Source organism: Bradysia coprophila (assembly GCF_014529535.1).
Source record: "Bradysia coprophila strain Holo2 chromosome IV unlocalized genomic scaffold, BU_Bcop_v1 contig_106, whole genome shotgun sequence".
In the NCBI taxonomy this organism is placed as follows: Eukaryota; Metazoa; Arthropoda; class Insecta; order Diptera; family Sciaridae; genus Bradysia; species Bradysia coprophila.
In genome coordinates this window covers 4,635,596-4,649,743 of record NW_023503372.1, presented here as the reverse complement: position 1 = coordinate 4,649,743, position 14,148 = coordinate 4,635,596, and the positions used below count along the sequence as shown (strand labels likewise).

The 14,148-nt window shown below is 36.4% G+C and overlaps 2 protein-coding genes across 3 annotated transcripts; one reads left to right on the top strand and one right to left on the bottom strand.

The window, feature by feature from the left end:
- The first annotated feature begins 2,084 nt into the window (after positions 1 to 2,084).
- LOC119071098 (copper transport protein ATOX1) lies at positions 2,085 to 6,026 on the top strand. Of its 2 annotated transcripts, none has more exons than XM_037175744.1 (4): positions 2,085 to 2,201; positions 2,286 to 2,361; positions 5,472 to 5,668; positions 5,745 to 6,026. In XM_037175744.1, the coding sequence occupies exons 1-3, from the start codon at positions 2,193 to 2,195 to the stop codon at positions 5,603 to 5,605; spliced, it is 219 nt and encodes a 72-aa protein (XP_037031639.1). In that variant the 5' UTR covers positions 2,085 to 2,192; the 3' UTR covers positions 5,606 to 5,668; positions 5,745 to 6,026. The 2 variants fall into 2 exon arrangements, with proteins under 2 accessions (XP_037031639.1, XP_037031638.1); XM_037175743.1 differs by having other exon boundaries at positions 2,086 to 2,201; positions 5,472 to 5,658.
- Positions 6,027 to 7,873: 1,847 nt separating this feature from the next.
- On the bottom strand, positions 7,874 to 9,481 carry LOC119071075 (POC1 centriolar protein homolog A). The gene is made up of 4 exons (XM_037175713.1): positions 9,179 to 9,481; positions 8,831 to 9,121; positions 8,220 to 8,753; positions 7,874 to 8,147 (listed from the first exon to the last, which is right to left on the bottom strand). Exons 1-4 carry the CDS (start codon positions 9,221 to 9,223, stop codon positions 7,962 to 7,964), a joined length of 1,056 nt encoding a protein of 351 aa, XP_037031608.1. The 5' UTR covers positions 9,224 to 9,481; the 3' UTR covers positions 7,874 to 7,961.
- Positions 9,482 to 14,148: the final 4,667 nt, after the last annotated feature.

The following is a 14,148-nucleotide window of genomic DNA, read 5'->3' as shown; positions in this document are numbered from 1 at the left end:
AATGAAAATCTTTGTCACATTTTATGAATTCCTTGTAAGCACGATAACTGTACCGATTCTCCGACTTTTTCTTAATCAATGGGGAATGAAATTTCTGACATCACGTTTTAAGGTGCGCTATATCTGGAAGTTATTACCGAAACAGTTTGTGTCTAGAACCTTGTATTTGAGCACCGTATTTCCAAATTCCAGCAATTCTCAACGGATTTCCAAAACAATTTTTTTTCGTCGGGGAATGAAATTGGGTAAGTTCGTTAATGAAAAATATCGGACTAGTAATTTAAGAGCTTTTCAGAAACTTGAAAGAAAAGTAGTATACTTCGTACCTAGGACTAAAAGTCTTTTTTAGCGTATGAGAGGTTTCCAGACAGAGCCGAAGGCGAGGTCTCGAATCGAGTTCGCTAAAAAGACTTTTAGTCCGTGGTACGAATAGCATTTTTCATATCCGACAGAGAAAAAGTTCGACGAAGTCGCACTTTTCGGGTCCTAGGTATGGATAATACCATTTTAACAATTGTAAAGGTCACAAGAGTTAGTTACATAGTTGCATACTCTATTCCTGAACAAATGAGACAAATTTTCGGCAGATCAACTCGGTAAAAAATAGAAAATAGAAATTTTCAACGAATGTGAACTTTGCGGCCAGAGCGAAGCGAGTGACGTAATTTACATTCTTATTCGATAGGCAAGGAAGAAATACGCTCTTTTTTCGGCACCTTTTACGAAAATAAGACCTGATCATCGCTCCTTTGAAAAATGTAAGAATAAGTTCGTTTTGTTTATTCTGCGGATATTTGTTTTGATTTACGATAAAACAAGACCGTTTAATTGTGTTCTTTTTATATTTGCAAAAATCTATCGAGAAAGTCAGTCAGTAAAGTGACCTGACACACCCAAACTAGTTCTTAAAATTTCATATTCCCTAAAATTCCTACATTTCTGAATTTACTAATTACGGAATTTTTACGCATTTTTTAAAAAGAATTTTATGGAATTTTGAAGAGTACCTAGAAATATGCCATGCTTTACAGATTCATAGGTTTCAGTATTTCCGATTTTCGTCGAGAAAAATGTGTTCCTGTTGTCTCAGTCCAGCAACACTAGGCTTAAAAGTGTAATGTGTGTAAAAGCTTTCTTACAAAGTCGCACACTGAAATGATTTTAGCCGACTGGAAAGTGGTTTACCTTGCTTTCAGAGACCTTTGCTAATATTTTACAGATATATTGTCATGAATCTGTTACTTCTTTTGTTTAAAGTATCTGTAGGGTCAGAGTCGAACAAGCCAAATTCCGGTAATGCAAGCAAAACCTTGTGACACAATTCTGAAATAGTTCAATACGATGGTTTGAAGTCGGTACGTCACCTGCTATGCGTTGCACATGTTAATGATAGTGTAGTTACCCATAGATGGGGCTACTACTAATAAGTGTCAGAACATATAAAACATCGCAACCACTCTCTCTGTCAAAGTGCTCTCAATATATGCAAGTCGAATGAGTTGCATATATTGAGAGTGCTCGGCAGACGATTTTCATTCCTTGCTCTGCTATCGTAGTGATAACAAGTAAATTAGTTACGAGCAAAAAATTCAAAACAAAATACAATCCATCTAAGGACAATCTACAGTTGCCTTCCATTTCCATTCTATTTTGCTCAATCTCTTGACGTATTCTGAGCCCCACATAGGCTATCAATATTTAATCAGGTGGCTTATTATCACATTGAAAATAATTGCGGCTCGTCAACTTTCGGCACCCTGGATTTTACTTAAATAGGAGAGGAATACCTCCAAATAAATTTAGAAAAATTCAAAATTGAATTCTTTGTTTTTAGAAATTTATTCGGAGGTATTCCTCTACTATTTAAGTAAAATCCAGCGTACCAAAAGTTGACGAGCCGCAATTATTTTGAATTACAACTCTGAATCCTTACATGGTTTCCCAGTTCAAACAGTCATCACAGGTTTGAATATCCAACATCACTTTACTTTCAGTGAGAGTGAACACTGTTCACTGAACAGCCGGCGTTTTTTTTATCAACGTTAGCTTCACCATTTCAAAATTACGTGGCAACCCTACCCACATAATCCAACAAAACAATCCGACACAACCTTCGCCAATCATCACTGCAACTGTCGTTTGACAGATCAGTTTTGACATACACATCTTCAGAAATCGACACGGTGTTCATCATGTCTGTGGTAAGTTTGCTGATAAACTGAAAATTTGTTTACATTTACCAATGGAAAATTGCAATTAAACAATGGAAATTATCGTAAAATTAGGTACACGAATTCAAAGTTGAGATGACCTGCGGCGGATGCTCCTCGGCTGTTCAAAGAGTCCTTGGAAAACTAGGTGGTAACGTATTGGATTTTTTTTTCATATTCATCTTTACAGTTACGTTGCAGGGCATCTTGAGTGTTCTATTGTTATCTAATTGAGCTATTTTATCTGATTGTGTATATTTTGCTGCGAGCACACCACACTCTGCGTGATATTCAATTTGAAGTTCAGATTATTTTACGGCTATAATTAGCCTGAATCATTTCATTTCCATCAATTTCCATCAATTTCATTACCAATTTTATTTCCCCAGTTTATGGCCTGGGTTTTATTTAGTTTTATGATCGGAATTTCTCTACAATTGCTCGGACAATTTTGAATTACTGTTTCACGTGAACGGGTTTTAAGTTCAAGATTTGTTTTGGTACATTTTGATTCGTCCATTAGGTTCCTTTGAACGATGCCGATAGGTTAGCATCATCAGCTTGTCATATATGCGTATGCCTCATTTCTTAATTTACACCGAGCTATCTATTGATTTTGTTGGTTTTTAGACTTTTGATCTTGTCTTATATAGGAAGTCATAAACAGAAGTAATGACCGGATCGTTCATATTGAACATCATCAGTATCAGTGACTCAACGAATACGACGGTGATAAGAATGTACTGATTATTATGTTACGTCGTTACGATGCATGCAGTGCACTGCACAATGATTGTGCATATTGCAGTGCACGTTTATTTACTTAAACCAGTGAAGCAAACCAAATGATTTGTCAGTACTCGGGTAACTGATAAGTAGTAGATACGTTCTGTACCAGTCGCCGTTATCTTTTTGCTGTTAACTTTTTGCCTAAAACGTTTGATTGGTTGCTGATTCCACAATACAGAATTGAATTTCATGTAAATCTCACGTTGATTATAGACCTAGATGAATCTCAGATTTGAGTCATGAAGAAAAATCTGTCAACGTTGCTCAGAGCGTCTTAGTCAGAATGGAGAAATGTGCTGATGGAAACAGGGTTTTTTTCCCGGGAAGCTTAAACTATAAAATTTTTGGAAGAGGAAAAATTTCACTGGAACGAAGTTCCCGTGTTACTGCACTTTTTCCATCCGCGGAGAATTGGTTCATCCAAAGAGTAATTTTTGTCTTCCAAAATACGCGAATGAGCCTTAACGGTCGTCAGACAAGGAAATCACAGGTTTCTGGGAAAACTTTCCTTACAAAAATGTGTTTACATGAAATGTAGCCTCTACAGAGAAAACCACATAGAACACGGTGAGGCTTAAAATTTTTAAATAAACGTGTAAGTTAACATCCAGGTTTTTTTTCATAAGTGAGTTGGGGGAGGGAAGTGCTAGTCAAGTAAACAAGTTTTAGCAAAATCCCCTTAGCTGTTCCTGAGAACCAGCACCAGCGTCAGCCAGGGCTTGTGAAACAGTGAGGACTTAAGATTTACATTGGAATTGGTAGAGGGACAAATTCTAAGATTTACAGTGTAAAAATTATGGCTCTCGATAATTTCTTCATCGAGCAATAGTAGCTATAAAAGTAAAAATTTCACCATTTTAAAAGACTGATATCTCCTTTACAAAGCAACCGGGGAAGCCTTTGAATGATGATCCCAGACAAGTTTTGCGAACCCTTTTTAACAGCAAAAAAATATTTTTGAATCGAAGTTTTCTGTTACATTTTCAGAAATTGCTCTTTTAGGCCACCCTCGGTGAACTTTGGACGCTTCAATACCTTACTGGTAAGAGTATTTTCCATCAATGTGGTTGCTTATATGGTAGCCTGGGGACTCAGCTTTACAACGATACCAAATATGCCATACTTTATGCTTTACAAGAATTATTGATGAAAAAGTTTTGCATTGAGGTCGCTCTACTCGCAAATCTAGAGTTATCTAGGGGAATTATCTCTTTTTAAGAAAAACAAACACTTTAAATGTTTGGTAGATATAAGAAAGACATTTATTTGTAATGTCGTCTTGAAAATAGGTATTTCCTCTAGATAGCTTTAGATTTGCGAGTAGAGCGACCTCAATGCAAAACTTTTTCATCAATAATTCTTGTAAAGCATAAAGTATGGCATATTTGGTATCGTTGTAACTGAGTCCCCAGGCTACCATATAAGCAACCACATTGATGGAAAATACTCTTACCAGTAAGGTATTGAAGCGTCCAAAGTTCACCGAGGGTGGCCTAAAAGAGCAATTTCTGAAAATGTAACAGAAAACTTCGATTCAAAAGGGTTCGCAAAACTTGTCTGGGATCATCATTCAAAGGCTTTCCCGGTTGCTTTGTAAAGGAGATATCAGTCTTTTAAAATGGTGAAATTTTTACTTTTAGCTACTATTGCTCGATGAAGAAATTATCGAGAGCCATAATTTTTACACTGTAAATCTTAGAATTTGTCCCTCTACCAATTCCAATGTAAATCTTAAGTCCTCACTGTTTCACAAGCCCTGGCTGACGCTGGTGCTGGTTCTCAGGAACAGCTAGGGGGATTTTGCTAAAACTTGTTTACTTGACTAGCACTTCCCTCCCCCAACTCAATTATGAAAAAAACCTGGATGTTAACTTACACGTTTATTTAAAAATTTTAAGCCTCACCGTGAGAAACGTATGAGCGTTAAATCAATTTTTATTCTTTGGTTCCCGGGAAGCTGTCACCGGAAGACAATATCATTTCCATGCTGTTGTTTCAGCTGGAGTTGTATGTCAATTATATTTAAACTTGATGAGATCAGAAACAGACTAGTTTAAATTTTGCGAAAGTTGTTAATTGAAAGCTTGCCTTTAATTGAACTTACATTTAGCTGCAGCTAGAAATTTCGATTTCAAGTTTTTCTTGAAATTAACATTTATCTCTGATTTTCATCTTACCAAATATTCGTCCTTGGAATTAGGAGTTAAAACACTCTGAATGTGTTAAGTATCTCTGTCATTCGGGGTCCATTCTCGTAAAACATTATTCTTAAAAAATTAATCGAAAATTTTCGAAAAATCCTGAAAATAGGACATGCTGTCATTGAATCTGGATTCCTCAAAGCAGAAACGGAAGACTATGAAATTTTAAATTATTGCTTTCCGGATCTATCTTTCTCCTATTCAATAGCAGCATTTTTAAATTGAATTCTCTCCATTTTATTTGATCGAAATGATTCGAATTTCATTCCAGATAAAATCGAAGATGTAAATATCGATTTGGACGCCAGAACCGTTGCGGTTAAATCATCTATGCCAGCTGAAGAACTATTGGAAGTGATTAAGAAAACCGGTAAAACTACAACGTATGTGGGAGTGAAGAACTAACTTGCAATTCGTCATTGACTTCGCATGTTTTTTTTATATATATATTTGAACAGGTTTGAACAGGTAAACTTACATATATTCGATCGTAGATCTAAATGTTGATTAATTTGAATTTTGTTTTGTTTTTTCGATTGTGTAGGTGGGGGGAACTAGAGCAGCATTTTTATTGATCACTTGCTGTTGGAACGATGTGATTTTTTTATTATTAAACTCTTAAACGAATGCCAACATAAATGAATAGTAAATTTTCTGGTAACTTTGCAGTCAACATAACAATCAATTATTGAAAGTAAAACACAAAAAAAAATATTTAGATAACAATCCAGTCAGTTAATTTATAACAATTTGTCATTGACAAGATAGTTTACTGAGCAGAAAATTTCATGTTAAATAAATTTTAAAATAATTTTTTATTTCCTAATTTTCGTTTTTGTTACGTACTAAACATTCGTCACATAACCGCACCGCTCTGGAAATTCGACGACATCAGTATCTACGCATTCCTGAAGAACTGAAGCCCATTCGACATTCAGGAAAGCTCAAGATAGCTTTCATTTCTTAATGCCGTTTCTCCACCTCTTACATTCCTCTCATAAAATGTTAAGAAACGACGACTTTCTGAAGAAACGGTGAGTACGTCGAGCACCGGTCATTTCTTCAGCAACTCGCATTTTCTACAGAAAATCGACGATACTCACGTCTGCCGTTTAATTTTTAATGCAATCTCAGAGATGCTGTTGCTCCCTCTATTATTTCCGCGTGGTTCGAAGTTGAAGATCAACCATTCGCTAGTCAAATCCAATATGAGATGACTTAAGTCAGGTGCAGTTTCAAAATGAATGAACATAAACCCAAAGTTTTCATTGACAGTAGGAAACAGATCCGATCGTCGCGACGAATTGCCTTGCTATAGTCAAGACTACATCCATTAAACCTAAAGCTTGTGCAGAATCAGCAACAGCTGAACATCTCCAGCTGGTCGACAAATTCAATACCTTTGTATCGAAAACAATTTAAAGGCAAGCTACATACAGTGCATACATGCTTTAAGGTCGTCTATGTGCGCATATAACACGTATGACTATAGTAAACTTGTTGTTTAGAATGTGTTTTGATTGTATATTATACAAGTAGAGTGTTTTTGTTGATCAGCTGGTAAAGCTCAGCTGTTGCTGATTCTGCACAAGCTTTAGGTTTAATAAGTGTATCTACTCTGCACAGACTTAATTTGTTTACCTGTTTACAATTTTAGCCTTACAGAACTGCCCATACACTCATAACAACTCATAAAAAAATCAGCATTTTACGGCTGCAGATGCAATCACGTCACTCATATTACATCCACCGTAGCGCGCTTTGAAAAGGCAATTGGAGGGCGTATTATCGATTTTAGCGCCCTAGGCTATCGAAATTCATGGATTAACATCTTCAGGAGCGAGGAAATTTTGCATTTTTTCCGGAAATATCTATTTTCCATGTATCTTTCCCATAGGTTAATCCACTCCTGGGCAATTGAATTTATTTTCTAAAAGTTCGGAAAACTTACGTGACATTTTTTTGAAAGTGGACCTGATGTCGTCGGTTCAAAACCGCAATCTCGTTATTCATTCGTTCATTTCAATGTTTTCTTGGTGGCTGTTGAGAATGGTTTTCTGTACAAAAATTACAATAGCTAAAGATTATGTGCAGTGCATGCATATTGTCCACGATCCGTTTCGAACCTTAATCCTGTTAAACGTGACCTATTTATACTAAACAAGAAATGATAAATTTCGGATTCAGGTCAATACAAGATTCAGGTAGCCTGAACTAAGCCAGCTTGAACAGAATATGAGCCAATACAGCAGTTAAAATTTAAGATAAGGAAGAGGTGCCAATAGTCTCTTTATAATACTGTGGCTGATGGCACCGGGTGCCAATAGTCTCTTTATTATACTGTGGCTGATGGCACCGGGTGCCAATAGTCTCTTTATTATACCGTGGCTAATGGCACCAGGTGCCAATAGGCTATTATACTAATGCTGATCGCATCCAGTGACATTAGCCACAGTACTGTAAAGAGACTAGCATATTCGTTAAAAAAAATCGACGAGGGACCAGGCCGCATATCAGCTCATATAAGTGGTTTACCAGTACTGCTTCACTTAGATGTGCGCAAATTCATGCAAAATTCGAAACGAATTGCTACTGATGATGATCCAAACTTTCTGCTCTGAATCAGCATCCCCTCGTACCGGAGGATAGTCGTGAATTGTGATTGAAACTCAATTTTGTACAAGAGCAAATATAATACCGAGAGAAAGTTACATGACCCAACAACCGTACGAGCACATCCACCACATTCATAAATAAATTATTAGGCCGTCTCGAAGTCAACTCTATCAAAGTCTCTAAAATTACGTCCCGTTTTCTCTACAATAATACTGTTGTCCAGTTGAGGTGTGTCGTCTACTTCTTCCAACGGTTGAATTCCAGATATATTTGTGAGACTATCCGACGCATTATCGACCTTAGCTTCAATATCCCACTTCCATATCATCAACTGCGAAAAATAGAAAGTTTTGTAAAAATTATTCTTCCATCGACCAATACTAACCAGAATGGTCGTTCCTACCTCATTATCCTTGCCGCCAGTAGCGAATATTTTCCCATCTTTAGAGAATTGAACAGCAGAAACCTGCTTGGCGTGACCCTTTACCGTAAATATCGGTCGTCCTTCCAACAAATCCAGAATTTTCGTCGTACCGTCATCGCTGACGCTCAGCATAAAATTCCCGGACGGATGGAAATCGATTTGGTTGACAGCCGCAGCATGTACGTCGTACATTTGAATTAGATTTCGGTTTCGGATGTCGTAGATTCTCACACGGTTATTGGTCGTTCCGACTGCAATCAATGTCCCATCGGGATGCCATGCACAATGTTGATAGGCATGACCTTTCGAATCGCTAAACGACTCAATAACATCTCCACTTTTAACATCAAACAGCTTGAACGTTCGGTCGTCCGAACAGGAAGCGATCACTTTGCCGTTCGGCGAGAATCGAGCACAGCGCACCCAGTTGGTGTGGCCGGTGAAACTAGATATGAACTTCTTATTGGCAACAGACCACAGCTTTATTTGTTTGTCATTGGAGGCTGTTACCAGCTGTTACAGAAGCGAACGTTAAATTTTACATCAGAAATTGTCGCCGTTGGCTCATCAGTTTGAATTGACAAAATTACCTTACTGCCACTCGGACTGAAATCCACATACCGAACAGCTGATGTATGAGTGTAGAATTGTGAAGACGATCCAAGCACTGTAGGTCTCCATATTCGTACTGTTCGATCAGAACTGGCCGTAGCCATCAAGTCGCCACTGGGTGACCAATTGACACAATTCACAGCGTCACCATGGCCGCTGAATTTATAACATCGAACCGAACCATCCAAGTTCCACAGGTGCACAGAACTGTCCAGTGACGAAGAAGCGATTTTGTTTGTGGTTGGATGGAAAGCAACGTTCGTGATGGTCTGTGAATGATGGATAGTTAAACGATTTTTCAAATAAATTACTTGGAATGTACTCACGTCACGGTGTCCTTTACAATGATTAATTAGCTGAGGCTCGATCATTTTGTCTGTTTCGTTAACAAGGTGTAGAGAATGTACATGAAGAAATATTAGCAACAGTTGTTGTGGGAACAAAACAAACTGGAAAACAAATTCAACTTGTTTGTGGCACACACAAGTTTTCTGACAATTTTTATTCGTTTTGGACACGATAATCAATAAAATATTTAAATATTTCCGTAAAATACAGGCAGATCAACCTTTTCGTCGTTGAGCAATTTCAAAACCGTCATGTACGAAATATTGGACGCACTCATTTGTTGCTTAAATTGCGCAATAATTGCGCGCACCTTGCGGACACACCAATGTTTCATTCGTTTTATTCCATTCCTGATTCGTATAAACTTTGAAATTTGGTGGGATTTATAGATTGGAAAAGTTCGACTGGTGGTGGGATTCTTTTGTACTATAGTCTACCACAACGTCCACAAGAATAATTATTTACGTATACGTTGTAGACGGTCCACAACAGATATATAATATGTTTACAACTTTTCATGCCCACATGCCTCGGGCCCAAACTACTAAAATAAATCTGAAATTTAAGTCCAAAGCATGAAAAAGAACATTTTTTCTGGTTTTCGTCACCTCCCACACTAGCCACACAAACAAACTTAGATGAATAGAAAGTAGTTTTGGTTTCGGCTTATATAAAAATTTCCAATAGAAAATACGTTCGATTTCGGCAGGCAAAGGAATCCCTCCAGTATTTTCTTACAAGGTATTGACGCGGTTAATTTTGGACATGGATTCTTATGTCTCAACAGTTCGTTGTCACCTAAAACTACATTCTTAAACCTAACCTTTCATTCTAAAACCTCACTTCGCTTGCGAAATTTCCTAAAATCTACGGTTCACAACAGATACGTAAATGACTATTTAAAGACTGGGAAACCTTAAAAATACTGAAAAATTAAATTTCATACAGTGGCTGGTTCTAGAATTTTAGCAACGCAGACTCCTCAATACGTACTTGACAATGATATGACAAGTATAATCTCAATGTATGAAATCTAGATACGCTAGTGCATGATGCGTTGATGCTAGTCAGTGCATTAATGATAATTTTCGAATGTCCGATCTGTTATCACAAAAAAATATAGCCAGTGATTTGATTAAGAGCAACTAAATGTGAATTCTACTTAGCTCAAGACATGTCCTTGTTCTTTAAGTCTTGATTTCCACTTACCAAAAAAGTACTATGAGAGTCAAAATTTCATTTTTTTCAATTTTTATTTTGTTTACTTGACAGCCATCTCTCTCTCTCTTCACGGTTCTATAACGGAGTACTTTTTGTTGAGTGGAAAATATTCCTAAACATCAAGAAATAGGTTGTGCTCCACAACCTCACAATTTTCCTCAATTTGAAATCTGTTGTCTGTCAAGCTGTCTCTAAACTTTTTCGTAGCTTCTTTGAATCGTTAAAATTGCGTATTGAAGATACGCAGACTAACTTTTCCTTTTCTGTATAGTATTTTTAGTTAATTTTTTTTTATCGTGCTTTATGTAATTAGAGGTAGGAAACTGTAACATCTATTTTTGCTTGAAATAAATGGAATAAACTTAGCATGAAATACCTTGAAACGGGAAACATTCAGTAAGAAAATACTTTGCCAACTGACTGATGAGTGCTTCTTCGATTATAAAAGAACCCAAACGTACAACTACATCCACTTCTTCCAACTGTCATAAAGGTGCTAGTTCGTCTCACACTGTGTACTACCTCCACGGACCTGACACTATTCACGCTATTCTTCATTTTTTAAATGCTGCTATTCATAGAGTGTCCAGCCCGCGACTACCTCCCAGAATACGTGTATTCTCGATGAAACATTCTTTAAGAATATGAAAGGATAGACGACATTTCTGCACGGTCAATATCGTTCGGAACGATATTATCGTTCGAATATTTTTCACCCAGTACGATAATATAGTCTAAAATTTTAAATTGTATTGACGATATTATCGTTCAAAAACAATAATATTGATTTTGGGACGATAATTTTGTCCTTGATGAAAATATCTGGACGGTATTATTATCATTTTTGTGAAATTTGTTGTTGTGCAGAGCATTGTAAATGGATCTGCGGGTAAGGGAAGAGCCATATATCTGTTTGTCGTTCCGAAGGATGTTTCTTTGAAGTTCAATCAATGAGAAAAGGAGTCCTGTTTTGGTTTCTGTAAGCGGGAATTCGAATCTTGCAATTTGCGTCACTGAGCTTTTCGACTCAGGTTAAGCAAAATTGACATGTACAAAGGCGCTAGAGTTCTCGACTCATAATCGAGAGGTCCCGTGTTCAAATCCGCGGCTGGGCAAGATGATTTTTCCTCCATTCGCTTTCTATGTAACACTTACTCGTATGATATTCTAATAGACCGTTGCCGATTCGCAACGTTAAAAATATCGAATGTTCTATTTATTATCCTGGACCATAATTTTTGGGATGAAGAGAACAACTTATAATCAAAAATTCGTTTGTTTTAGAACGACCACAACGACAGCTGTATAAGTAATTATTTGTTACCAATTTCTCAACGAGCTCATAGAGCGTCAAAACGTCTTCTCAGTTATATTTAATGCTATCTTTGTGTATCATCTGTTATCGACAAAAGTGGCAGAAATAAACAATGAACTCCAGCTAATGAGGCTTCTTATAACAAAATTTATGTTGAATTCAATGAAGTAATTGATTTTGACTAATGGTTAGTAAAAGTAACTAGAACTGATATAATACTTATCAGAAATCATAAACCATATCGGAATGAAATTAAATTTGAAAAGAAAAATTTGGTTCACGGGTGGGGACCGAACCCACAATCTCCAACTTGCCGTTCAACTTTGCAAGAACGGTTCAAAATTAGGTTTGAAAAGAAAATGTCCACGGTAGCTCAATGGTTAGAGCATCAGCCCGGTAAGTTGAAGATTGTGGGTCCCCACCCATGAACCATATTTTTCTTTTCAAATTTAATTTCATTCCGATACGGTTTACGATTTCTGAAGTAATAGATTTTGAAAGGTTGCAACACAATACGCTTTGATGAATGTATATTGTGTGTGGAATCACCACAACGTAATTTTTGACAAAAAGAAGAAACTGATTCCGTAATTATACTGGTCGTGTATGAACGGTTGTCAATAATTGGTCCAATAGTTTCTTCAGACTTATCAAGTGTATCGAACAATGTTAATTAAAACTCTCCTTGACACAAGTTTAACCATTGCCTTTCAGTATTTAACGTTTCATTTTGAGAAAGATTCTTCGCTCTCTGTATCAACGAATATATACTGTAACGGGCGAATATTCAGCGATTCATATATAGATAGAACAAAGCATATCCGAACAGTTCTTGTGCTATAGGTGTACGAAGTACATAATAGTGCTGTATATACTCGTATACCTTTATGAAAATTATGCTAATAATCTATTTCTTCGTTTGACAATAAAGAACTCACTCCAAAATGTAGTTATGTATACTACACTTCCAATATATCGGATGGGCGTTGTTATATAACTTACATATATGTAAAAATCGAAATTCTTTTTTTTTATTAAAAATTATACATGCCCACAACATTGACTGAACATGCGCACGCAATGAACCGAAAATGAATCGAATGGAATGAATGAATATAATAATTTTCAATGTGAGACACTCGAAAATTTGAGTGCAACATTTGTTTTACGATGTATATTCATTGTAGTACGAATACGAACTGGATGGGAAGCGGATGTCATAACTTTTATTTTGGTTCTCTGTTAAAAGTTTGAAAACGTTTATGGGTCCCTTAGATGTCGATCAGTGTGACCGCATTTGTTGCGGTTAGAATTGAATGTTTTTGTTGGTTCTAATAAAGTAACTTTGTTTTCCGTTTCAAATATACTTTTCCACTGCATTATTTATGGAAATTAGAATGGAAGAATTGGATTGTCGGATTGCTATACATGTTTTCCGCTTTCCAAATTTTTATTGTTGAGTCAGTAAAATTTAGATTTAGAATTAGCTGGATCGTTTCACACAATCTTATTCCAGATTTTGAGTTGTTTTCAATAATTTATGTGCTTCATCGCATCGTACATTGATGTCGACCGTCAAATATGTGAAGTCGTCGAAATGAAAAACATCTACAGTCACCTCAAAATACTTATCGATGTTCATGTGATTTTCTGTTTTTTTTTACTTCCACCAATAGTCTCTCTAGCAAACAAACTCCGTTTTGACGCAGTCAAAATACCACCTTATTTTGACAAGTATGACACAGAAAGCAGGGCCGTAGCTACTAATGGGCTTAGGCGGGCTGAAAATTCTGGAAATTCTGTTAACTTAAAGACATATCGATTGAAGTTGATGTCTATCATATCCCTTATGTATTTATCAACCTAATTCTGTTTGTTCATTTGCTTTGTATATCTTCTAAGTTCATAAAAAAAGTCTCGCTGCGCGGCTATTTACATGAAAGAGACTTAAAACAATTTTGAGTTTTAATGCAGGACGTTGTATGAAAAACATTCAAGATGTTCAAAGCGTTTTTTCCTTCAACCTTTGGCTATCCTAATCCCGAATTACCTTTGATGGACGTGTTGAGACAAAAACTTGTTTAGTTGCTTAAACACGAAATTTTTGAAATTTTTCCTTTTTGAGTCATCAAGTACTTATGTTCATCTAAATCCTGATCAAGGTTTGAGGGCTCGGAATCGGGTAAATTCAGGTAAAAAATGAATGCTTTAGGTCGGATCTACGCTGAAAGCTGAAGGTTATAAAATATGTTAAGCGTTCACTTGGCTCAGTAGCTACATTTTTCGTATTTTGAATTTTAAGTGGTCGTCAACAAGTAACTTCTAGTGTAGCTACATGACATTGTTAATGACATTGAACAGCTTTTCTGTACGATTTGCTTTCTCACAAAAAAAGCATTCGTTCTTGAACTA

Coding starts and splice junctions, on each gene's coding strand:
- LOC119071075 (XM_037175713.1), bottom strand. CDS start 9,223: ATGATCGAGCCTCAGCTAATTAATCATTGTAAAGGACACCGTGAC. Junction 8,754..8,830: donor TCAGTCCGAGTGGCAGTAAG/GTAATTTTGTCA, acceptor CTTCTGTAACAG/CTGGTAACAGCCTCCAATGA. Junction 8,148..8,219: donor CTGGCGGCAAGGATAATGAG/GTAGGAACGACC, acceptor TATTTTTCGCAG/TTGATGATATGGAAGTGGGA.
- LOC119071098 (XM_037175744.1), top strand. Junction 2,362..5,471: donor AGTCCTTGGAAAACTAGGTG/GTAACGTATTGG, acceptor ATTTCATTCCAG/ATAAAATCGAAGATGTAAAT.